General features: G+C 43.2%; 1 protein-coding gene across 4 annotated transcripts in view; it reads right to left on the reverse strand.

The window, feature by feature from the left end:
* The window catches only part of XYLB (xylulokinase), a 69,284-nt gene that overhangs the window by 11,991 nt on the left and 29,541 nt on the right, over positions 1–27,752 (reverse strand). For all 4 annotated transcript variants that reach the window (XM_049870883.1, XM_049870882.1, XM_049870881.1 and 1 more), the window contains 4 exons: positions 27,391–27,506; positions 26,632–26,705; positions 23,460–23,556; positions 1,274–1,332 (listed from right to left, as the gene is read on the reverse strand). In XM_049870883.1, coding sequence (XP_049726840.1) covers positions 1,274–1,332; positions 23,460–23,556; positions 26,632–26,705; positions 27,391–27,506 — 346 coding nt within the window. The remainder of the gene's footprint in view (positions 1–1,273; positions 1,333–23,459; positions 23,557–26,631; positions 26,706–27,390; positions 27,507–27,752) is intronic.

Consider the following 27,752-nt stretch of genomic DNA (forward strand, 5'->3'; position numbering starts at 1 on the left):
AGCAAACTACCCGTGAACGGGAACCTAAAACTGTTCAAGACAGCACTCGTGAAGTATATCGCAGAGGGCCACAGCACTCCCGCTGTCCCTGCGCTGTTTTACTGTTTTATTAAAAATAGGATGAAGACTCAGTATGTTTAATAAACGGTCTAGAGCTGGGAACGGTAGAGTATCAGGCTAATATTAACAAGCTCAAACCAATTCAAATGAAAAACGGTATGTTTCATAGGGATAAAAATAAATTTTCCATCCAAGTCTGAAAGTTCTATCACATAAATGTAGAATGGGAAAGACTTGGGGGTCCTGGCTGAGCAGGGGGATTGCAGGAGGTGGCACTGTTGTCCTGTCCAGACCCCCTACTCCGAGACAGGTGCGCGTCCTTCCCCAGCTGCTGTGAGCACTGGCTGTGAGCGGCTCAGAGCTGCCCCTCCTGGAGAGAACTGCCCTCTGCTGAGCAGTGGCCACCTCTCACAGGAGGCTGTGCCCATCCCTCTCCACGGCAGCCAGCTGGTTCTCTTGACCCAAGGCAACCCTGTGGAGTCATTCATGCTCCAAGGCTCCCCATGGGATCAGGCCAAAGCAGACTCCCACCAAGACCATATCCCTCCTTTTCCTTCTTCGGCTGACCTATCCCAATACCCTCATTGCCATTCTCCTGGAAGCATTCTGAAATCACTTCCTGAGAATTCTCATTCCAGACTCTGCCTCTAGAGGACCTTACACAGGACAGGTATATGACAAGCCAACAGCTGATGCAGTCACTCCAACAGCTGGGGCAGCCTCGGGCTGTATCTAAAACACGGGATGTCCCAGTGAGAACACACACACGATGTGACGGCCCTGAGTGTCAGATATCTACAGGCTGAGTCCACGTTTGGTCATGTATTTCTAGCATGATGGAGGATCAGAAGGACAGTGACAATGTCTGGCAACTGTGTTACAAGAGGAATGACTGGCAGATAACCAGAGATGTTCACAGTGGAAGGGAGGGGAATGGAGGAAGACAAGAGCGCTGATGTTAAACGCCAGAAGGTTTGCTACTTGGAAGGAAGGGTACTTTCCATGTGACTCCAGAGGGCAGCACTGGTGTCAGAGCGCAGACCCACAGGGCAGCAGATATCACCTGAGTGTAAGACAGAACCTGCTTACACTGTGAAATGCAACTGAGCTGGCTTCCTGGGAGTCTGGGAACAGCGGTGGCCCTTCCTTTCGAGTTGGTGGCTCCTCCAAGTAACAGGTGGAAGACGCCACAGGGCCTGCTACCCGCACTTACCTGCAAGATGTCTCTGTTGTGAGACGCTCCCCCAGTGGCCAGAATCTTTGTCTTAGGCACTGCAAGGCAAAAAGACACAAATGAATGGCTGTGGCTATTCCCCAAGGGAGAAAGAAGAAAGGGCTATTTTCCAGAATTGTTCAGCCACACAGGGCTTGGGGTGGGCTAACGCCTCCTGTGTACGACACAGACTGGGGGGCTGGAGGGGGGGATCCAAAGCTCGCCTCTGTCCATGCAGGCCTGTCAGACATTATCTGCTTGTGAGGCTGTTGCAGAGGACTGCCCCATTTGCCTCTTATTAATAATAATAATAAAATTCTCAATGAACCAGGAATAGAGAGGAGCTCCTTAAACTGAAAAGGGTCATATACCCAAAGCTTACAACCAACACCACTCTTACGGAGACATGTAGAAGCTTTCTCTGTGTCTGAAGTGTGTCCCTCAAAAAGACATGCAGGCGTTCTAACTCCTGGTACCTGTGAATGCGACCTTGTTTGGAAATAGGGTCTGTGAAGATGTTATCAGTTAATAGGAAGTCATGCTGCAGAAGGGTGGGTCCTAACCCCATCTGAATAGTGTCCTATAAAAGAGAAGAGACACAGACAGACAGAGGAAAGATGGCTGTTATGGTCTGAATTGTGTCCCCCCAAAATGGGTGTCGACTTGGCTAGGCCATGATTCCCAATATTGTGTGTCTGTCCACCATTTTGTGATCTGATGTGATTATCCTGTATGTTGTAAATCCCGACCTCTGTGATGTTAACAAGGCCGAATTAGCGCCAGTTACGTCAATGAGGCAGGACTCAATCTACAGGATTAGGTTGTGATCTAAGTCAATCTCTTTTGAGATGTAACACAGGGAAGCAAGCAGAGAGGAAAGAAACCTAATTACCACCAAGAAAGAAGAGCCAGGAGCAGAGCACGTTCTTTGGACCCAGAGTTCCTACGCGGAGAAGCTCCTAGACCAGGAGAAGACTGATGAGAAGGACCTTCCCCTGGAACTGATAGAGAAAGCCTTTCCCCGGAGCTGGCGTCCTGAATTCAGACTTCTAGCCTCCTAGACTGTGAGAAATATACTTCTGTTTGTCAAAGCCATCCGCTTGTGGTACTTCTATTATAGCAGCACTAGGTAACTAAGACACAGCCACCTACATGACAAGATACGCCGGGGGCTACTAGAAGCTGAGACAGACAAGAAAGGATCTTTCCCTACAGCCCGCAGAGAGAACAGGGCTCTGCTGACTCCCTGAATTCAGACCACTAACTTCCAGAACTGTGAGACAATAAATTTCTATTGTTAAAGTCACCCACCTGACTGTATTTTGTTATAGCAGCCCTGTGAAAGTAATACAGATTTTGGCACCGGGAAGTCTGACGTGTAACAAACACCTGAAAATGTAGAAGTGGCTTTGGAATTGGATAAGCAGAAGATGGAAGAATTTTAAGGTGCTTGATAGTAAAAGCCTAGATTGCTTTAAAGACCAAAACCAAAACTCATTGCCCTCGAGTCAATTTCGACTCATAGCGACCCTATAGGACAGAGTAGAACTTTCCCCATAGGGATTCCAAGGAGTGGCTCGTGGATTTGAACTGCTGATCTTTTGGTTAGCAGCCAAGCTCTTAACCACTGAGCCACCAGGGCTCCACGCTAAAGACATTGTCGGTAGGACTGTGGATATTAAAGGCAATTCTGATGACAGCTCAGAAAGAAGAGAGGAGAGTCGTAGAGAAAGTTTCTATCACCATGAACAGAATGTTGCTAAAAACATGGACAGTAAATGTGCTTCTGGTGAGGCCTTAGGGGGAAATGATGAACACGTCACTGGACACCAGGGGAAAGGCGATCCTTGTTATCAAGAGGCAAAAAACTTGGCTGAATTACGTGCAATCGTTTTCTGGGAAGTAGAACTTGAAGATTCGGAACATTCTCAGCCTATCCATATCGTAAAAACTGATAAAGCGCGCTCTGAAGAGGACACCACGGCTGTGGCTGGATCTTCCCCGGCACACTCTGGGAGAACATGGCCCTACCGGGGTTTTGTTACAGTGGTAGTAGGAAAGTCAGACAACTGATATGTCAGCCAGATCTAAGATGCCCTCAAGTGATCCCTGCCTCCCGTTCTTCGCGCCCTATTGTAGCCCCTTCTCTCATTTGATAGAGTTGACTCGTATAACCAGTAGGCTATTGTGTAAATAATGGTGTGTGAATTCCAAGACTAAGTCATAAAGGTCTTGGAATTCACACACCATTGTTTTCCAAGACTAACTCATAACAGGGAGCTTTGGTGGTGCAGGGGTTAAGAGCTCAGCTGCTAATCAAAATTCAGGCCGTTTGAATCTACCAGCCACTCCTTGGAAACCCTGTGGGGCAGCTCTACTTTCTCCTATAGGTCGCTATGAGTTGGAATCGGCTCGAGGGCAACAGGAAAAAAAAGTCATAAGACACTGAGGTTTCTATCTGCTCTCTCATAAATCACTCTCTCTCGGCTGTCAGTTTACTAACAGTGCCTATTAAGAGGCAAAAAGATGGAACGAAGAAAAATCACCCAAAGACATTTACAAAATTATTCATAGCAGCACTGTTTATAATAGCAATGGCTATCACCGTAGATTGGATAAATAAATCCTGGCATAATCACGTAATGCAATACTACACTGCGATGGAAGTTAACTCCTAATAGCTAGGCTATTTAACATGGATGAACTCATAACACAACATTTAGTTAAAAAAGCAAGTCACACAAGAACACACACAGTATTATTCCATGAATTATGAAGTTCAGAGGAAGGCAAAACAAAACAAGGTAAGGCTGGGGATGCATACAAAGCTGGCAAAAGTATTAAGAACCCCTGAAGAATGATAACACAAAATCAGGATAGAAATTACCCCACGGGGGATGAGGATGCAACGGAGGAGGTACACACAGAAGTTCTGTGGTTCTGGCAGTGTTCTTTCTTCACCAGAGTGCTGGATAAACAGGTATTGGACTTATTAATAGCTTTACGATTAGCCATATGATGTATAAACTGTACGCATGATATTTTTCACAATAAAAAATATTAAATCTCAACCTACTAAAAGATATATAGTTCAGATTCTGGTTAAGACAGAGTTGGTCAAGAAAGAATACCACTTGTGCTGTAACAATGACAGAATGCTGAATAAACAAAAATATCCATATTTTAATTAAAGCTATCAAAAAGTTGTGGATGTACAATTGGTCTCAACCCACCTGGATCAAAGGAGAATGAAGAGCACCAAGGACACAAGGCGATTACAAGCCCAAGAGACAGAAAGGGCCACATGAACCAGCGACTACATCATCCTGAGACCAGAAGAATTAGATGGTGCCCAGCTACAACCGATGACTGCCCTGACAGGGAGCACAACAGAGAACCCCTGAGGGAGCAGGAGGACAGTGGGATGCAGACCCCAAATTCTCATAAGACCAGACTTAATGGTCTGACTGAGACTAGAAGGACCCCAGTGGTCATGGCCCCCAGACCTTCTGTTGGCCCAGGACAGGAACCATTCCTGAAGCCAACTCCTCAGACATGGATTGGACTGGACAGTGGGTTGGAGAGGGATGCTGGTGAGGAGTGAGCTTCTTGGATCAGGCGGACACTTGACACTATGTTGGCATCTCCTGCCTGGAGGGGAGATGAGAGAGTGGAGGGGGTTAGAAGCTGGTGAAATGGACATGAAAAGAGAGAGTGGAGGGAGAGAGCAGGCTGTCTCATTAGGGGGAGAGTAACTGGGAGTATGTAGCAAGGTGTATATGGATTTTTGTGTGAGAGACTAACTTGATTTGTAAACTTTCACTTAAGGCACAAAAAAAATTATTAAAAAAAAAATTTGTGGATGTAGTCCAAAGGACTAATGGACCACAACTACCACAGCCTCCACCAGACTGAGCCCAGAACTAGATGGTGCTCAATTCCACCACCAACTGCTCTGGCAGGGATCACAACAGAGGGTCCCGGACAGAGTGGGAGAAAAATGTAGAACAAAATTAAAAAAAAAAAAAAACAGGCCTGCCAGACTGACAAAGACTGGAGAAACCCTACAAGTATGTCCCTTGGACACCCTTTTAAATCAGTACTGAAGTAGCTCCTGAGGTTCGCTCTTCAGTCAAAGATTAGACAGGTTTATAGGGTCAACAATGATACACGTGAGGAACGTGCTTCACAGTTCAATCGTGTATACGAGACCAAAGGGCACAGCAGCCCCAAAACAAAGACGAGAAGGCAGGAAAGGACAGGAAAACTGGACGAATGGAAACAGAGCCTGGGGTGGAGACGGGGAGACTGTTGACACATCGAGGAGTTGGCAACCAGTATCACAAAACAATTTATTAACTGTTTAACGAGAAACTAAATTGCTCTGTAAACTTTCACCTAAATCACACACTAAATAGCTGTGAATCCAGGTAAGACTAAATAAACTATCACAGAATGAGATGAGCCCTTACGTGCTGATTCATCCCTGTAGTATGGAAGGGGTCGGGGAGTAAGTCTCCAAAGGCAGAGAAACTCCACCCAGGATAAGAAGAAACCCGTCAGACATTGAACAACTGCGTTTCCGTTGGTGTGGCAGACTGGAATCTCCAGGAGATTCTCTCTCAAATGTAGAGCTACGTCTCCCCACCCATCAATTCTCCCATAGACATCTACTGTTTAAGTGTGATGTGGAAACTAGGGGCAGGGTTGGAAAGCAGAAAGAGATTTCTATAACATCACAGTGCTTAGATCCCAAAGACCTGATTGAGAAGGGGGCCTGATCCCAACCTCAAGACATTGTAACCACTGGTGAACTAAAACTAAGTAAAGTGGCAATACTATGTTGACCCAACTCACAGTTAGATTTAGAAAGACCACACTCTCACCCTAGCAGGCTGAAGAAGAACAAGCAAAACCTTTCTACAGTTAAATGCCGTATTTTTACACAAAGAACGTGTGCCTTCTACATTTGCCAACTGCACCCTCCCCGTGAGGTATTTTTGTAAGCGTCATGATGCCAACGTTTTTACATGTTGCTGTAAAAGATTAGCGTAGCGCACTTATGAAAACACCTCTCGAAGGAAGGTGAGGTTGACAAACAACCACAGATGGTGCGCATTATTTGCATAAAAATACCGTATTAGACACTTATTACAACTAAATGTGAATCTATAATTATCTCAAAGTGAAAGGTTTTGAAAGTAAAAAAAAAAAACTAACTACTTCAGTTACCACTGTACTTTAAATACAATGTCCAGCATTTAATCAAAACCACATGACATTTTAAGAAGCAGGAAACAGGGGCAAAATAGTCAATAGAGGCAGGCTCTCAGCTGAATTAGCAGATAAGAACTTCACAGTAATTATAAAAATTCAGAGGAAAAGATGGATAATATGGCTAAAATATGGGCAACTTCAGCAGAGAAATAAGAAACTATAAAAGAACCAGATGAAAATTCTAGAACTGGAAAAAAACACAGTATCTAAAATGAAGAATTTGTTAGATGGGCATAACAGCACGTTGTCTACATCAGGAGAACGGGTTAGTAAACAGGAAGAGCCAATGGAAATTATCCACACTGAAGAAGGGAGATAAAAAGAGAAAACAGAGAGCCAAAGGCCTATGGGACAATAACAAATGTGTAATTTACGTCCAGAAGAAAAGAAAAGAGGTAACAGAGGGACAGAAATATTTCAAGAGACAATGGCTAAGAATTTTCCAAAACGGGTAAAAGATATCAACCTACACATTCAAAAAGCTGAGTAAACCACAAGTAGGACAAATACAAAGGAAACCATATGTAAACCCAGTGCCGTCGAGTAGATTGTGATTCATAGCGACCCTACAGGACAGAGTAGAACTGCCCCATAGAGTGTCCAAGGAGCGCGTGGCGGATTTGAACTGCCAACCCTTTGGTTAGCAGCCATAGCACTTAACCACTATGCCACCAGGGCTTCCAAAACCATATGTAGGGATGCCATAATCAAACAGTCAAAAATCAGAGATAAAAAGAGGGGGCGGAGCCAAGATGGCGGACTAGGCAGACGCTACCTCGGATCCCTCTTACAACAAAGACACGGAAAAACAAGTGAATCGATCACATACATAACAATCTACGAACCCTGAACAACAAACACAGATTTAGAAACGGAGAACGAACTAATACGGGGAAGCAGCGATTGTTTCCAGAGCCTGGAGCCAGCGCACCAGTCAGGTACGGCACGAGCACAGAGAGCTGCTCCACCCCCATGAACTAACCCCGGGAGGGGGACCAGCCGGTTCCGCGGGCGGCGTGGGACGCAGCCGGTAGGAGAAGTCCCCGGGAGGCAGTGACTGGTCTCAGAGCAGGAAGAGCAGTGTCCCAGCCAGGCAACCGTCCCGCCGGGATTTGGACTGGACGCAGCGGATTTTCTGGAAAAACTAGTTTCCCAGTGATGGCTCGGAGACAACAATCCATATCAAACCACTTAAAGAAGCAGACCATGACAGCTTCTCCAACCCCCCAAACAAAAGAATCAAAATCTTTCCCAAATGAAGATACAATCCTGGAATTATCAGATACAGAATATAAAAAACTAATTTACAGAATGCTTAAAGATATCACAACTGAAATTAGGATAACTGCAGAAAAAGCCAAGGAACACACCGATAAAACTGTTGAAGAACTCAAAAAGATTATTCAAGAACATAGTGGAAAAATTAATAAGTTGCAAGAATCCATAGAGAGACAACATGTAGAAATCCAAAAGATTAACAATAAAATTACCAAATTAGACAACGCAATAGGAAGTCAGAGGAGCAGACTCGAGCAATTAGAATGCAGACTGGGACATCTGGAGGACCAGGGAATCAATACCAACATAGCTGAAAAAAAATCAGATAAAAGAATTAAAAAAAATGAAGAAACCCTAAGAATTATGTGGGACTCTATCAAGAAGGATAACCTGCAGGTGACAGGAGTCCCAGAACAGGGAGGGGGGACAGAAAACACAGAGAAAATAGTTGAAGAACTCCTGACACAAAACTTCCCTGACATCATGAAAGACGAAAGGATATCTATCCAAGATGCTCATCGAACCCCATTTAAGATTGATCCAAAAAGAAAAACACCAAGACATATTATCATCAAACTCACCAAAACCAAAGATAAATAGAAAATTTTAAAAGCAGCCAGGGAGAAAAGAAAGGTTTCCTTCAAGGGAGAATCAATAAGAATAAGTTCAGACTACTCAGCAGAAACCATGCAGGCAAGAAGGGAATGGGACGACATATACAGAACACTGAAGGAGAAAAACTGCCAGCCAAGGATCATATATCCAGCAAAACTCTCTCTGAAATATGAAGGAGAAATTAAGATATTTACAGACAAACACAAGTTTAGAGAATTTGCAAAAACCAAACCAAAGCTACAAGAAATACTAAAGGATATTGTTTGGTCAGAGAACCAATAATATCAGATATCAACACAACAAAAGGTCACAAAACAGAACGTCCTGATATCAACTCAAATAGGGAAATCACAAAAACAAACAAATTAAGATTAATTAAAAAAAAAATACACATAACAGGGAATCATGGAACTCAATAGGTAAAAGATCACAATAATAAAAAAGAGGGACTAAATACAGGTGGCATAGAACTGCCATATGGAGAGTGATACAAGGCGATATAGAACAATACAAGTTAGGTTTTTACTTAGAAAAATAGGGGTAAATAATAAGGTAACCACAAAAAGGTATAACAACTCTATAACTCAAGATAAAAGCCAAGAAAAACGTAACGACTCAACTAACATAAAGTCAAACACTATGAAAATGAGGATCTCACAATTTACTAAGAAAAACGCCTCAGCACAAAAAAGTATGTGGAAAAATGAAATTGTCAACAACACACATAAAAAGGCATCAAAATGACAGCACTAAAAACTTATTTATCTATAATTACCCTGAATGTAAATGGACTAAATGCACCAATAAAGAGACAGAGAGTCACAGACTGGATAAAGAAACACGATCCATCTATATGCTGCCTACAAGAGACACACCTTAGACTTAGAGACACAAACAAACTAAACTCAAAGGATGGAAAAAAGTATATCCAGCAAACAATAAGCAAAAAAGAAGAGGAGTAGCAATATTAATTTCTGACAAAATAGACTTTAGACTTAAATCCACCACAAAGGATAAAGAAGGACACTATATAATGATAAAAGAGACAATTGATCAGGAAGACATAACCATATTAAATATTTATGCACCCAATGACAGGGTTGCAAGATACATAAATCAAATTTTAACAGAATTGAAAAGTGAGATAGATACCGCCACAATTATAGTAGGAGACTTCAACACACCACTTTCGGAGAAGGACAGGACATCCAGTAAGAAGCTCAATAGAGACACGGAAGATCTAATTACAACAATCAACCAACTTGACCTCATTGACTTATACAGAACTCTCCATCCAACTGCTGCAAAATATAATTTTTTTTCTAGCACACATGGAACATTCTCTAGAATAGACCACATATTAGGTCATAAAACAAACCTTTGCAGAGTCCAAAACATCGAAATATTACAAAGCATCTTCTCAGACCACAAGGCAATAAAACTAGAGATCAATAACTAGGGAAAAGAAATCAAATACTTGGAAAATGAACAATACCCTCCTGAAAAAAGACTGGGTTATAGAAGACATCAAGGAGGGAATAAGGAAATTCATAGAAAGCAACGAGAATGAAAATACTTCCTATCAAAACCTCTGGGACACAGCAAAAGCAGTGCTCAGAGGCCAATTTATATCGATAAATGCACACATACAAAAAGAAGAAGGAGCCAAAATCAGAGAACTGTCCCTACAACTTGAACAAATAGAAAGTGAGCAACAAAAGAATCCATCAGGCACCAGAAGAAAACAAATAATAAAAATTAGAGCTGAACTAAATGAATTAGAGAACAGAAAAACAATTGAAAGAATTAACAAAGCCAAAAGCTGGTTCGTTGAAAAAATTAACAAAATTGATAAACCATTGGCTAGACTGACTAAAGAAATACAGGAAAGGAAACAAATAACCCGAATAAGAAACGAGAAGGACCACATCACAACAGAACCAAATGAAATTAAAAGAATCATTTCAGATTATTATGAAAAATTGTACTCTAACAAATTTGAAAACCTAGAAGAAATGGATGAATTCCTGGAAAAACACTACCTACCTAAACTAACACATTCAGAAGTAGAACAACTAAATAGACCCATAACAAAAAAAGAGATTGAAACGGTAATCAAAAAACTCCCAACAAAAAAAAGCCCTGGCCCGGACGGCTTCACTGCAGAGTTCTACCAAACTTTCAGAGAAGACTTAACACCACTACTTCTGAAGGTATTCCAAAGCATAGAAAATGACGGAATACTACCCAACTCATTCTATGAAGCCACCATATCCCTGATACCAAAACCAGGTAAAGACATTACAAAAAAAGAAAATTATAGACCTATATCCCTCATGAAAATTGATGCAAAAATCCTCAACAAAATTCTAGCCAATAGAATCCAACAACACATCAAAAAAATAATTCACCCTGATCAAGTGGGATTTATACCAGGTATGCAAGGCTGGTTTAATATCAGAAAAACCATTAATGTAATCCATCACATAAATAAAACAAAAGACAAAAACCACATGATCTTATCAATTGATGCAGAAAAGGCATTTGACAAAGTCCAACACCCATTTATGATAAAAACTCTTACCAAAATAGGAATTGAAGGAAAATTCCTCAACATAATAAAGGGCATCTATACAAACCCAACAGCCAATATCACTCTAAATGGAGAGAACCTGAAAGCATTTCCCTTGAGAACGGGAACCAGACAAGGATGCCCTTTATCACCACTCTTATTCAACATCGTGCTGGAAGTCCTAGCCAGGGCAATTAGGCTAGACAAAGAAATAAAGGGTATCCGGATTGGCAAGGAGGAAGTAAAGCTATCACTATTTGCAGATGACATGATTATATACACAGAAAACCCTACGGAATCCTCCAGAAAACTACTGAAACTAATAGAAGAGTTTGACAGAGTCTCAGGTTATAAAATAAACATACAAAAATCACTTGGATTCCTCTACATCAACAAAAAGAACACCGAAGAGGAAATAACCAAATCAATACCATTCACAGTAGCCCGCAAGAAGATAAGATACTTAGGAATAAATCTTACCAAGGATGTAAAAGACCTATACAAAGAAAACTACAAAGCTCTACTACAAGAAATTCAAAAGGACATACTTAAGTGGAAAAACATACCTTGCTCATGGATAGGAAGACTTAACATAGTAAAAATGTCTATTCTACCAAAAGCCATCTATACATTTAACGCACTTCCGATCCAAATTCCAATGTCATATTTTAAGGGGATAGAGAAACAAATCACCAATTTCATATGGAAGGGAAAGAAGCCCCGGATAAGCAAAGCACTACTGAAAAAGAAGAAGAAAGTGGGAGGCCTCATTTTACCTGACTTCAGAACCTATTATACAGCCACAGTAGTCAAAACAGCCTGGTACTGGTACAACAACAGGCACAGAGACCAATGGAACAGAATTGAGAACCCAGACATAGATCCATCCACGTATGAGCAGCTGATATTTGACAAAGGACCAGTGTCAATTAATTGGGGAAAAGATAGCCTTTTTAACAAATGGTGCTGGCATAACTGGATATCCATTTGCAAAAAAATGAAACAGGACCCATACCTCACACCATGCACAAAAACTAACTCCAAGTGGATCAAAGACCTAAACATAAAGACTAAAACGATAAAGATCATGGAAGAAAAAATTGGGAGAACCCTAGGAGCCCTAATACAAGGCATAAACAGAATACAAAACATTACCAAAAATGATGAAGAGAAACCCGATAACTGGGAGCTCCTAAAAATCAAACACCTATGCTCATCTAAAGACTTCTCCAAAAGAGTAAAAAGACCACCTACAGATTGGGAAAGAATTTTCAGCTATGACATCTCCGACCAGCGCCTGATCTCTAAAATCTACATGATTCTGTCAAAACTCAACCACAAAAAGACAAACAACCCAATCAAGAAGTGGGCAAAGGATATGAACACACATTTCACTAAAGAAGATATTCAGGCAGCCAACAGATACATGAGAAAATGCTCTCGATCATTAGCCATTAGAGAAATGCAAATTAAAACTACGATGAGATTCCATCTCACTCCAACAAGGCTGGCATTAATCCAAAAAACACAAAATAATAAATGTTGGAGAGGCTGCGGAGAGATTGGAACTCTCATACACTGCTGGTGGGAATGTAAAATGGTACAACCACTTTGGAAATCTATCTGGCGTTATCTTAAACAGTTAGAAATAGAACTACCATACAACCCAGAAATCCCACTCCTGGGAATATACCCTAGAGATACAAGAGCCTTCATACAAACAGATATATGCACACCCATGTTTACTGCAGCTCTGTTTACAATAGCAAAAAGTTGGAAGCAACCAAGGTGTCCATCAACGGATGAATGGGTAAATAAATTGTGGTATATTCACACAATGGAATACTACGCATCAATAAAGAACAGTGACGAATCTCTGAAACATTTCATAACATGGAGGAACCTGGAAGGCATTATGCTGAGCGAAATGAGTCAGAGGCAAAAGGACAAATATTGTATAAGACCACTATTATAAGATCTTGAGAAATAGTAAACCTGAGAAGAACACATACTTTTGTGGTTACGAGGCGGGGAGGGAGGGAGGATGGGAGAGGGTTTTTTATTGATTAATCAGTAGATAAGAACTGCTTTAGGTGAAGGGAAAGACAACACTCAATACATGGAAGGTCACCTTAATTAGACTGGACCAAAAGCAAAGAAGTTTCCGGGATAAAATGAATGCTTCAAAGGTCAGCGGAGCAAGCGCGGGGGTCTGGGGAACATGGTTTGCGGGGACTTCTAAGTCAATTGGCAAAATAATTCTATTATGACAACATTCTGCATCCCACTTTGAAATGTGGCATCTGGGGTCTTAAATGCTAACATGCGGCCATCTAAGATGCAGCAATTGGTCTCAACCCACCTGGAGCAAAGGAAAATGAAGAACACCAAGGCCACACGACAACTAAGAGCCCAAGAGACAGAAAGGGCCACATGAACCAGAGACCTACATCATCGTGAGACCAGAAGAACTAGTTGGTGCCCGGCCACAATCGATGACTGCCCTGACAGGGAGCACAGCAGAGGACCCCTGAGGGAGCAGGGATCAGTGGGATGCAGACCCCAAATTCTCATAAAAAGACCAAACTTAATGGTCTGACTGAGACTAGAGGAATCCCGGCGGCCATGCTCCCCAGACCTTCTGTTGGCCCAGGACAGGAACCATCCCCGAAGACAACTCATCAGACATGAAAGGGACTGGTCAGCGGGTGGGAGAGAGATGCTGATGAAGAGTGAACTAATTATATCAGGTGGACACTTGAGAGTGTGTTGGCAACTCTTGTCTGGAGGGGGGATGGGAGGATAGAGAGAGAGGGAAGCCGGCAAAATTGTCAAGAAAGGAGAGACTGAAAGGGCTGACTCAAGAGGGGGAGAGCAAGTGGGAGTAGGGAGTGAGATGTATGTAAACTTACATGTGACAGACTGATTGGATTTGTAAACGTTCACTTGAAGCTTAATAAAAGTTATAAAAAAAAAAAAAAAAGATTACAGCCTAGAAAACCCCACGGGGCAGTTCTACTCTGTCACATAGGGTCACTACGAGCCGGAATCAACTCAACGGCACCTACCAACAACAGTATTTTTCTTGGAGATAATATATGTGAACTATCTATAAGTAATCAGAATGGACCTAGTTTTAACTATTATAGTTTTTATGTTACTTAAAATATTTAGCCAGATCTGTCATTTGGAAATTACTGAGTGCATTGGTAGGAGAGCGTGCTTGTTGAGAGAAAGAATGTAGGTTTTAGGCAGGTGTTTGGAGAAAGGGAAGAAATGAATCACTACAGTAAGTTTATAAAACCAAGTCAGATGCAGAAGTTTTGCAGAGGATTAGTCCTCAGATAATATTGCCTTTTTACGACCTATAATAAAGAGAATATAAATTTAAAAAAAAAAAAATCAGAGATAAATAGAAATATTTTACATCAGCCAGAGAAGAAAACTATATTATATTCAGGGGACCAGCTCTAAGAATGACAGCTGTCTCTCATCTCGAACATTACTAGGCCAGAAGACACTGTAATGACATTTTGAAAGCGCTAAAAGAAAAAGTGTCAACCTAGAATTCTGTAGCTAAAAACAACAGGAAAATAAATATTCTTTTGGACGTGAAAATAAATACATTTTCAAACAAACAGAAACTGCGAGAACCCACTGCCAACATATCTGCACTCTTAGAGTTGCTCTATATTTTTCCTAAAGATCTGACTTTCCATCTGGTATGATTTTTCCCATTTGCCTGAAAAAAACTTCCTTTAGTCTTTCTTCTAGTGCAAGAGTACTGGTAACAAATTCAAGAGTATAACATTAATTAAGGTAGACTGTTTTAAGGACTTCACTTTAAAACTTATTACAAAGAAGCGTAGCTAAAAGGGAAAAAAAAGAAATACTAAAAATTACTCAGTTAATTCAAAAGAAGGCTAAACTAAAAAGGAAGTGTGCCTTTGTCCAGCCTAGCTCGATGCATATATTTGATGGTGTCTGTAAACATCGAGAGAGCCATCATTCCTTAAACAGAGCAGATTGGCCCAGAGGTTAAGAACCAGGAGTCTAGGGACAAGTTGGCTTGGTTCAGATCCCAGTTCTGCCGAACTTGAGCAAGTCACTTAACTGCCACGAGACTCGTTTCCTACTTTGTGAAGTGAGAGCAATAACAGTACCTACACCTCAAAGGACTGGTTAATAAGGATGACAGGCTTAGGAACAAGGCCAGGCACACAGCAGGCGCTCACTAAATGTTGGCTGTATTATCACTCATGAGTTCCTGGGTGGTGCTCGACTACTAGTAGAAAGTTTGGTGGTTCCAACCCACCCAGAGGCACCTCAGAAGACAGGCCTGGCGATCTGCTTCCAAAGATCACAGCCTTGACAACCCCGCAGAGAACAGTTCTACTCCATACACATGGGAATGACAAATAACAACAACAAATTATTAGTACTATCAACAATCTTCGTGAATTACACCTCAACATACAAAAAAACAGAAATCCTCACAGCTGGACCTATAAACGACATTATGATAAATGGAGAAAATACTGACGTTTTCAAGGATTTCATTTTACTTGGATCCACAATCAACACTGGCAAAGGCAGCAGTCAAGAAATCAAACGACGCACTGCGTAGGGAAAATCTGCTGCAAAAGACCTCTTTAAAGGGTTAAAACGCAAAGATGTCACTTAACGGACTACGCTGTACCTGACCCAAGCCATGGTCTTTTCAATCGCCTCATGTGCAAGTGAAAGCTGGACAATGAATAAGGAAGACCGAAGAAGAATTGATGCCTTTGAATTATGGTGATGGCGAAGAATATCGAATATACCATGGAGTGCTGGAAGAACGAACAAATCTGTCCAGGAGGAAGTGCAGCCAGAGTGCTCCTTAGGAACAAGGATGGCTAGACTCTGTCTCATGTGCTTTGGACACGTTATCAGGAGAGACCAGTCCATGGAGAAGGACATCACGCTTGGTAGAGTAGAGGGTCGGTGAAAAAGAGGAAGACCCTCAATGGGATGGGTGGACACAGTGGCTGCAACAATGGGCTCAAGCGTAATGACTGTGAGGACGGCGCAGGACAGGGCAGTGCTTTGTTCTGCTGTACACGGGGTCGCTGTAAGTAAGAACATTATCACCATTCTTAAGGAGCTCTGGTGGCACAGTGGTTAAGTGCTTGGCTGCTAACCGAAAGGCTGGAGGTTCGAACCCATCCAGTGGCTTCATGGGAGAAAGATGTGACAGTCTGCTTCTGTAAAATTACAGCCTTGGAAACCCTATGGGGCAGTTCTACTCTGTCCTACAGGGTCACTGAGTTGGAACTGACTGGATGGCAACAGGTTATCATTGTTCTTATGTAAAGTGCCTTTTTATCCTTTTTAGACACTCATAAAACAGAGTAAGATTATGATCAACCACGAACAAAACAAGAGCTGGTCAACGCACGTATGTGCCCTCGTGTAGGTCTTTGTATATGGTCTCGTACGTATTTTCTCATGTACATCTTTGGTGAACACACGCATGCATTTCTGCTGGACACTGACCTAGCAGTGAGGCCGTTGGGTAGGTGTATATTCAGCTTTAGTAGATGCTGCCCATAAGGTTTTCAAAAAGGTTTACCTAATGCATATTTTTATAGTATTCTCTTTTTTTTTTTAATAACTTTTATTAAGCTTCAAGTGAACGTTTACAAATCCAATCAGTGTGTCACATATAAGTTTACATACATCTCACTCCCTACTCCCACTTGCTCTCCCCCTCTTGAGTCAGCCCTTTCAGTCTCTCCTTTCTTGACAATTTTGCCGGCTTCCCTCTCTCTCTATCCTCCCATCCCCCCTCCAGACAAGAGTTGCCAACACACTCTCAAGTGTCCACCTGATATAATTAGTTCACTCTTCATCAGCATCTCTCTCCCACCCGCTGACCAGTCCCTTTCATGTCTGATGAGTTGTCTTCGGGGATGGTTCCTGTCCTGGGCCAACAGAAGGTCTGGGGAGCATGGCCGCCGGGATTCCTCTAGTCGCAGTCAGACCATTAAGTTTGGTCTTTTTATGAGAATTTGGGGTCTGTATCCCACTGATCTCCTGCTCCCTCAGGGGTTCTCTGCTGTGCTCCCTGTCAGGGCAGTCACTGGTTGTGGCCGGGCACCAACTAGTTCTTCTGGTCTCACGATGATGTAGGTCTCTGGTTCATGTGGCCCTTTCTGTCTCTTGGGCTCTTAGTTGTCGTGTGGCCTTGGTGTTCTTCATTTTCCTTTGCTCCAGGTGGGTTGAGACAAATTGATGCATCTTAGATGGCCGCTTGTTAGCATTTAAGACCCCAGACGCCACATTTCAAAGTGGGATGCAGAATGATTTCATAATAGAATTATTTTGCCAATTGACTTAGAAGTCCCCGCAAACCATGTTCCCCAGACCCCCGCGCTTGCTCCGCTGACCTTTGAAGCATTCATTTTATCCCGGAAACTTCTTTGCTTTTGGTCCAGTCCAGTTGAGCTGACCTTCCATGTATTGAGTGTTGTCTTTCCCTTCACCTAAAGCAGTTCTTATCTACTGATTAATCAATAAAAAAACCCTCTCCCACCCTCCCTCCCTCCCCCCCTCGTAACCACAAAAGTATGTGTTCTTCTCAGGTTTACTATTTCTCAAGATCTTATAATAGTGGTCTTATACAATATTTGTCCTTTTGCCTCTGACTCATTTCGCTCAGCATAATGCCTTCCAGGTTCCTCCATGTTATGAAATGTTTCAGAGATTCGTCACTGTTCTTTATTGATGCGTAGTATTCCATTGTGTGAATATACCACAATTTATTTACCCATTCATCCGTTGATGGACACCTTGGTTGCTTCCAACTTTTTGCTATTGTAAACAGAGCTGCAATAAACATGGGTGTGCATATATCTGTTTGTATGAAGGCTCTTGTATCTCTAGGGTATATTCCCAGGAGTGGGATTTCTGGGTTGTATGGTAGTTCTATTTCTAACTGTTTAAGATAACGCCAGATAGATTTCCAAAGTGGTTGTACCATTTTACATTCCCACCAGCAGTGTATGAGAGTTCCAATCTCTCCGCAGCCTCTCCAACATTTATTATTTTGTGTTTTTTGGATTAATGCCAGCCTTGCTGGTGTGAGATGGAATCTCATCGTAGTTTTAATTTGCATTTCTCTAATGGCTAATGATCGAGAGCATTTTCTCATGTATCTGTTGGCTGCCTGAATATCTTCTTTAGTGAAATGTGTGTTCATATCCTTTGCCCACTTCTTGATTGGGTTGTTTGTCTTTTTGTGGTTGAGTTTTGACAGAATCATGTAGATTTTAGAGATCAGGCGCTGGTCGGAGATGTCATAGCTGAAAATTCTTTCCCAATCTGTAGGTGGTCTTTTTACTCTTTTGGAGAAGTCTTTAGATGAGCATAGGTGTTTGATTTTTAGGAGCTCCCAGTTATCGGGTTTCTCTTCATCATTTTTGGTAATGTTTTGTATTCTGTTTATGCCTTGTATTAGGGCTCCTAGGGTTCTCCCAATTTTTTCTTCCATGATCTTTATCGTTTTAGTCTTTATGTTTAGGTCTTTGATCCACTTGGAGTTAGTTTTTGTGCATGGTGTGAGGTATGGGTCCTGTTTCATTTTTTTGCAAATGGATATCCAGTTATGCCAGCACCACTTGTTAAAAAGGCTATCTTTTCCCCAATTAATTGACACTGGTCCTTTGTCAAATATCAGCTGCTCATACGTGGATGGATCTATGTCTGGGTTCTCAATTCTGTTCATTGGTCTCTGTGCCTGTTGTTGTACCAGTACCAGGCTGTTTTGACTACTGTGGCTGTATAATAGGTTCTGAAGTCAGGTAAAGTGGGGCCTCCCACTTTCTTCTTCTTTTTCAGTAGTGCTTTGCTTATCCGGGGCTTCTTTCCCTTCCATATGAAATTGGTGATTTGTTTCTCTATCCCCTTAAAATATGACATTGGAGTTTGGATCGGAAGTGCGTTAAATGTATAGATGGCTTTTGGTAGAATAGACATTTTTACTATGTTAAGTCTTCCTATCCATGAGCAAGGTATGTTTTTCCACTTAAGTATGTCCTTTTGAATTTCTTGTAGTAGCACTTTGTAGTTTTCTTTGTATAGGTCTTTTACATCCTTGGTAAGATTTATTCCTAAGTATCTTATCTTCTTGCGGGCTACTGTGAATGGTATTGATTTGGTTATTTCCTCTTCGGTGTTCTTTTTGTTGATGTAGAGGAATCCAAGTGATTTTTGTATGTTTATTTTATAACCTGAGACTCTGTCAAACTCTTCTATTAGTTTCAGTAGTTTTCTGGAGGATTCCTTAGGGTTTTCTGTGTATATAATCATGTCATCTGCAAATAGTGATAACTTTACTTCTTCCTTGCCAATCCGGATACCTTTTATTTCTTTGTCTAGCCTAATTGCCCTGGCTAAGACTTCTAGCACGATGTTGAATAAGAGCGGTGATAAAGGGCATCCTTGTCTGGTTCCCGTTCTCAAGGGAAATGCTTTCAGGTTCTCTCCATTTAGAGTGATATTGGCTGTTGGCTTTGCATAGATGCCCTTTATTATGTTGAGGAATTTTCCTTCAATTCCTATTTTGGTAAGAGTTTTTATCATAAATGGGTGTTGGACTTTGTCAAATGCCTTTTCTGCATCTATTGATAAGATCATGTGGTTTTTGTCTTTTGTTTTATTTATGTGATGGATTACATTAGTGGTTTTTCTGATATTAAACCAGCCTTGCATACCTGGTATAAATCCCACTTGATCAGGGTGAATTATTTTTTTGATGTGTTGTTGGATTCTATTGGCTAGAATTTTGTTGAGGATTTTTGCATCTATGTTCATGAGGGATATAGGTCTATAATTTTCTTTTTTTGTAATGTCTTTACCTGGTTTTGGTATCAGGGAGATGGTGGCTTCATAGAATGAGTTGGGTAGTATTCCGTCATTTTCTATGCTTTGGAATACCTTCAGAAGTAGTGGTGTTAAGCCTTCTCTGAAAGTTTCGTAGAACTCTTCAGTGAAGCCGTCCGGGCCAGGGCATTTTTTTGTTGGGAGTTTTTTGATTACCGTTTCAATCTCTTTTCTTGTTATGGGTCTATTTAGTTGTTCTACTTCTGAATGTGTTAGTTTAGGTAGGTAGTGTTTTTCCAGGAATTCATCCATTTCTTCTAGGTTTTCAGATTTGTTAGAGTACAATTTTTCATAATAATCTGAAATGATTCTTTTAATTTCATTTGGTTCTGTTGTGATGTGGTCCTTCTCGTTTCTTATTCGGGTTATTTGTTTCCTTTCCTGTATTTCTTTAGTCAGTCTAGCCAATGGTTTATCAATTTTGTTAATTTTTTCAACGAACCAGCTTTTGGCTTTGTTAATTCTTTCAATTGTTTTTCTGTTCTCTAATTCATTTAGTTCAGCTCTAATTTTTATTATTTGTTTTCTTCTGGTGCCTGATGGATTCTTTTGTTGCTCACTTTCTATTTGTTCAAGTTGTAGGGACAGTTCTCTGATTTTGGCTCTTTCTTCTTTTTGTATGTGTGCATTTATCGATATAAATTGGCCTCTGAGCACTGCTTTTGCTGTGTCCCAGAGGTTTTGATAGGAAGTATTTTCATTCTCATTGCTTTCTATGAATTTCCTTATTCCCTCCTTGATGTCTTCTATAACCCAGTCTTTTTTCAGGAGGGTATTGTTCATTTTCCAAGTATTTGATTTCTTTTCCCTAGTTTTTCTGTTATTGATCTCTAGTTTTATTGCCTTGTGGTCTGAGAAGATGCTTTGTAATATTTCGATGTTTTGGACTCTGCAAAGGTTTGTTTTATGACCTAATATGTGGTCTATTCTAGAGAATGTTCCATGTGCGCTAGAAAAAAAATTATATTTTGCAGCAGTTGGGTGGAGAGTTCTGTATAAGTCAATGAGGTCAAGTTGGTTGACTGTTGTAATTAGATCTTCCGTGTCTCTATTGAGCTTCTTACTGGATGTCCTGGCCTTCTCCGAAAGTGGTGTGTTGAAGTCTCCTACTATAATTGTGGAGGTATCTATCTCACTTTTCAATTCTGTTAAAATTTGATTTATGTATCTTGCTGCCCTGTCATTGGGTGCATAAATATTTAATATGGTTATGTCTTCCTGATCAATTGTCTCTTTTATCATTATATAGTGTCATTCTTTATCCTTTGTGGTAGATTTAAGTCTAAAGTCTATTTTGTCAGAAATTAATATTGCTACTCCTCTTCTTTTTTGCTTATTGTTTGCTTGATATACTTTTTTCCATCCTTTGAGTTTTAGTTTGTTTGTGTCTCTAAGTCTAAGGTGTGTCTCTTGTAGGCAGCATATAGATGGATCGTGTTTTTTTATCCAGTCTGTGACTCTCTGTCTCTTTATTGGTGCATTTAGTCCATTTACATTCAGGGTAATTGTAGATAAATAAGTTTTTAGTGCTGTCATTTTGATGCCTTTTTATGTGTGTTGTTGACAATTTCATTTTTCCACATACTTTTTTGTGCTGAGGCGTTTTTCTTAGTAAATTGTGAGATCCTCATTTTCATAGTGTTTGACTTTATGTTAGTTGAGTCGTTACGTTTTTCTTGGCTTTTATCTTGAGTTATAGAGTTGTTATACCTTTTTGTGGTTACCTTATTATTTATCCCTGTTTTTCTAAGTAAAAACCTAACTTGTATTGTTCTATATCGCCTTGTATCACTCTCCATATGGCAGTTCAATGCCTCCTGTATTTAGTCCCTCTTTTTGATTATTGTGATCTTTTACCTATTGACTTCCGTGATTCCCTGTTATGTGTATTTTTTTTTTAATTAATCTTAATTTGTTTGTTTTTGTGATTTCCCTATTTGAGTTGATATCAGGACGTCTGTTTTGTGACCTTGTGTTGTGTTGATATCTGATATTATTGGTTCTCTGACCAAACAATATCCTTTAGTATTTCTTGTAGCTTTGGTTTGGTTTTTGCAAATTCTCTAAACTTGTGTTTGTCTGTAAATATCTTAATTTCTCCTTCATATTTCAGAGAGAGTTTTGCTGGATATATGATCCTTGGCTGGCAGTTTTTCTCCTTCAGTGTTCTGTATATGTCGTCCCATTCCCTTCTTGCCTGCATGGTTTCTGCTGAGTAGTCTGAACTTATTCTTATTGATTCTCCCTTGAAGGAAACCTTTCTTTTCTCCCTGGCTGCTTTTAAAATTTTCTGTTTATCTTTGGTTTTGGTGAGTTTGATGATAATATGTCTTGGTGTTTTTCTTTTTGGATCAATCTTAAATGGGGTTCGATGAGCGTCTTGGATAGATATCCTTTCGTCTTTCATGATGTCAGGGAAGTTTTGTGTCAGGAGTTCTTCAACTATTTTCTCTGTGTTTTCTGTCCCCCCTCCCTGTTCTGGGACTCCAGTCATCCGCAGGTTATCCTTCTTGATAGAGTCCCACATGATTCTTAGGGTTTCTTCATTTTTTTTAATTCTTTTATCTGATTTTTTTTCAGCTATGTTGGTGTTGATTCCCTGGTCCTCCAGATGTCCCAGTCTGCATTCTAATTGCTCGAGTATTCTCTTTCTTGATTGGTTCAAAGATGTAAAGCATATAGAACATGGGTTGTCCACAAAAGTATCGCAAGCAAGCCCTCAAGAACGAGACTTCTGAGTTTTTCCATCTTCTCTAGTGACATCAGCTGCTACCCAGAGGGACAAACACCTCTTAGAAATACATCTGGGAGTCTATGGCCCATCAGTTCAACCTCCTTACAGACCATCCATTCCAACGCCATCAGTAAAGGGAGTTCACTGACCTCCTAAAGCTGTCCGTTCCACAGCTCAGGTTCTTAGAAATCCCCTTCTCCGCCTTATCTGCCTCCCCATGGCCCCAGTTCTACCCTCTCAGCCCCTTCTCTGATGCAGTCTTCTGAGTTTTGACAGAGGTAACATATCCTCAGTCTTCCCTGCTCCAAGCTGAAAGGCCCAGGATTGTCTCCATAAGGAAATAGGGCCTGGCTGGGCTAGAAGGCCAAGGTCCAGCCATGGCTCCAGACCAGACTCCTCCCACTTACATGGCCACACTGCCCATGTCCTCAGGGTCCGGAGCTTGGGACATTTAGTCTAGGGCTTGGAGCTTGGGGTTGCAGAAAGACCTCTCCAAGTCCCACCGCGCTGGCTAGGAGATCTGGCTACGGGGGGGGGACAGGAGAGAAGCAGGAACAAGCTGCCTCCCAGTCCAGGCCTGACCACAGGTACTCGCTGACTCACTCACCCCACCACTAGGGGCCAGGCTCCATCTCCCTCTAGCATGAAGCCCCCTGTAACAGAGCCTCAATGGACCCTGCTCTGCCAGCCCAGGCCTGGAGGATGAGAAACACTCAAGCACCTCAGGGTATGAGCCAGGTCCTGGGACCCAACCCCAGAAGAGATCTTGCCAGCAGCTCACTTACTGACTCGGTAGCCCAGGCCCTCGGCATGAATCCTCTTGGCCATGAATTGTCCTTCGATCAGTGCTCGAATCTCCACATGCCTGGGGAATGCTGAGACCTATGTCCAGGAGAAGGGGCACAGGGTTAGGACTCAGGTTGTCCACTGACGTGTGTGTGTGCCATCTTTTTAAACCATGACCCAGACTGGGAACTCCAGTGAGCTCCAAATGTAGTCGGGCTCTTTAGGCACTAACTTTGCCTGTCTCTCTCTCTCATGCACACACCCAGTTACACTCACACACATCTCATACACCCACACATCACAACCACATTCACACACACCTCACACACACACTCACACCTCACACACACACCTCATACAACCACATCTCACAACCGTACCACACTCACATGCACCACACACACACCTCACACACAAACCTCACTCACCTCACACACACTTGTCCTTCACACGCCTCACACACAACGCCACACACACCTCACACACACACCTCATACCTCATGCACGCTCACCACTCACACACCACTCACCACACACACACCTCACACTACACGCACACACCTCACACTACACACACACACTCACATCTCACACAACATACCTCACACACCACACATACCTCATACACACACCACACACACTACACACACACCTCACACTCACACCTCACACCACACACTCACCACACACAAATACACACACACCTCACACACACCACACACACACCACACACAAATACACACTTCACACCTCAAACACACCACATACACACTACACACATACCTCACACACACACACCTCACACACACTCACACCTCACACTACACACACACCTCACACACATCACACGCACACCTCACACACACCACACACCTCACACACTATACACACACCTCACACACACCTCACAGACACCTCACACTACACACACCTCACACTACACACACCTCACACTACACACACCTCACACTACACACACCTCACACACACACTCACACCTCACGCACACACCTCACACTACACACACACCTCACACTACACACCTCACACACACCTCACACACACACCTCACACTACATACACACCTCACACTACACACACCTCACACACACCTCACACACACACACCTCACACACACTCACACCTCACACACACTCACACCTCACACTACACACACACCTCACACACATGCACACACCTCACAGATGCATCACTCTGGGGAGTGACAGGCATCGTGGAGCTCAGTTTCCTCAGTCAGGCAGTCGTGGGTCCAAGTTCTGACTGCAGGTCCTCTCTGTGACCCTGGACACTCACATCCAGCTGTGACTGCCTTGGTTTCTTTCTTAATCCTTTCTTACAGACTGTCATGATGATCACTTTGGACAACAGGGCCTCGTGTATGTGGCTGGTACTCAATAGGTGGAGCTTGTGCTAGGACAGCCACAGCTGTGGAGAGGCCATCACGCTAACTGGAGGCTCAGCCGTTTCTCCAGCCCCCGAGGCCCACCACTCTCCCCTCACGAAGGCTCTAACCATACTGGCCCACTTTTAGTCCCTCAAGCTGTTCCCTCTACCTGAACTCTGTCCCCACCTTCCATGGCGGGATCCTTCCCAACCCTCAAGTCTCAACCTATAGGCCACCTCTGCAGAGATGCTGCCCCGATCACCCTCTAGACCAAGCCCCCAGCCTGTCATTTCTCCTGCGGCATTTGTTCTTTTCCTGCCACATCGCCCATTGTACTCGCTTGTGTGCTTGTCCACTTGTTCGCTGTCTGTCTCCCTCCTAGACTGGGCTCCACGGAGCAGGGACCATGTGTGTCTCGTTCTCCTGAGCCCCCAGTGCTTGGCACCAACCACATATACTTATCTATCGAGTGAGTGAACAGATGGAGACCATCTTCTCCTTGACAAATCTGAACAGATTTGCACAAATGAACAGGCATACCTCCTCTCTGTGGGCAACAGGGACCAAACTGATCCTCCTTCACAAAACTGGAATTAACTCCCCAAATGTGACATAAAGCTTTCCATTCGTAATCCAGTGGGTAACGCTATCGTGAGGCGCTCAGTCCAACGCCGACTCTGGCTGTCACGGTTACTAGCTAGGGCGTCTTACCGCACAGTCCAGCGCCGACTCTGGCTGTCAGGGTTACTAGCTAGGGCATCTTACCACACAGTCCAATGCTGACTCTGGCTGTCACGGTTACTAGCTGGGGCGTCTTACTCAAGCTCCCCAGACATTTATCAGTTTCGGAAACATCTCTCAGGTCTGACCCGTAGTGTGACGATGTCTCTGGTAACTAGCTGAAGGGTCAGCTCATAGCAGCAAGTACTGCCTGGGTCCTTCCTGCGGGAAGGCAGGTGGTGGTGGTGTGGGCAGGGGGCACCAGCTTCGGACCCAGAAGACTGGGTCTGAGTTCCCTCCGCTACCAATGACCTTGTGACTTTGGGCAAGTTATGTAACCTCTCTGACCCGCAATTTCTCCATCTGTAAAGTGGGTAGTAATGCCCACCTCAGAGTTGCTTTGAGAAATGAGATGTAGAAACCCACCAGCACAGTGCCTAGAACCAAATCACACTCAGTAGAAGTTTATGCCTCCACCTGCCAGGAGGCTCCTTCAGTCAGAAAGAAACTCATGACCTCACGGTCAGTGTACCAGGGCTTTGAACTCCTTCACTCAGGTTTGAACCCCTGCTGAGAACTTGCATTTCTAACAAGTTCCCCGGCAATTGCTAATGCTAATGCTGCTGGTGAGGGAACAGTTCTAAGAACCACAAGTAGAGCAACTAAACCAAAACCCGCTGCTGTCCACTTGATTCCGACTCATAGCGACCCTGTAGGACAGAGCAGAACTGCCCCATAGGGTTTCCAAGGAGTGGCCGGTGGATTTGAACTGCCGGCCTTTTGGTTAGCAGCCAAGCTCTAAACCACTACACCACTCCATTCACTGAGGCAAGCCCTTGGGTTTTCTGTGCTCTCTCTGAAGGACAGGATGGTGCCTGTCTTGGGCCCTGCTGACTCCACAGTATCTAGAATGCGCCCCACAGGGCCCACCCAAAACGTCTGTAGAAGCAACGGACGTGCAAATGAATGAAGTCTCTAAAGTTAGTATAATTTGATGGGTGATTATTAAATTTAATACTCAGCTCCGACACTAATAACACACGTACCTCGCGGTTTTCTGCATTAAACCTGTGGCGCCCAATAATTTCTGGGGTGATCTCCATTACGTCAAAGTAAAAACCTGAAACAAGGCCAGAAGGAGATGAGCCGTCAGAGGTCAGGGAGCAAACAGCAGCTTCTCAACAGCCTTAGACAAGAGGACAACAAAAGGACCCCACGTCCTGGCGTCCCCAGGCCCCTCTGGCCCCCAGACCTTGGGATACTCTCAGTTCTTCTTTCCAACAGGATAGAGGGGACTGGAAAGGCCTAGGCTAGCTTTTCTTTGTGAAAAACTTCCTACTTTCACTTGGGAGCCCAGATCAGAAAGAAGCTGCCCAGCACCGAGAATACCAGCCAGGTTCTGATCCAGGGAGCCTCACCCTTTCCCTGCTCAGAAGGCTGCCCCAGGCGCTGGGCACTTTTCCCAACAGAATGTGGTGTCTGGGGCAGAAAGCTGTGAACAGGGCTACACCAGGTAGAGCAGGTGTTTCAGCTGCCACCTCTGATGCTGTCACTAGGGGCTTCAAGGGGAATAGAAGACACAGCCATGGAGTGATTCACACTCTGTACAGACAGAGGCAGCCAAGGGATCCTTGGGGCCCTACCCGCACCCACACCATGGGGTCCCACACCATCTCGTAAGGCCTGCAGAGCAGACGTGCAGACAGACAGGGCCCTCCTCTCCCCCCACCTATGGGAGCCCAGGCCCTGGCCCTCCATCAGGCAGCAGCTGCCCTTCGCAGGCCGGGCATCACCGAGCAGCCTACCCAGGTTTCCGCCGTTCCCCATCTCCGTGGCCCGCAGCGCCTTAGAGAACTCACTCCAGGAGCAGGAGGCTGACTCATCTCGGATCCTCTCTCTCATCAGGGAACCATTTTTAAAGCTGCAGAAACACAGGCACCAGCTCTGGGGGAGGGACTCAGCGCTTACTGACAGAACCATACCCATCGGTAAAGAGTCCTGGGCAGAGGGGCTGCAGGTCAGGCTGGACCCCCAGCCAGTACACACAGGTGCCCTGAACCACCCTCCTTCAGGTCTCAGGCCCCAGCGAGACGCACCTGGCTTGGGTTCTGTTTACAGAGGAGGCTGCCATGAAGGAGCCCCAGGTAGACACAGGCAGCTGAGGTTT

The sequence above is a fragment of the Elephas maximus genome, chromosome 27 (genome assembly GCF_024166365.1).
Source record: "Elephas maximus indicus isolate mEleMax1 chromosome 27, mEleMax1 primary haplotype, whole genome shotgun sequence".
NCBI lineage: Eukaryota > Metazoa > Chordata > Mammalia > Proboscidea > Elephantidae > Elephas > Elephas maximus.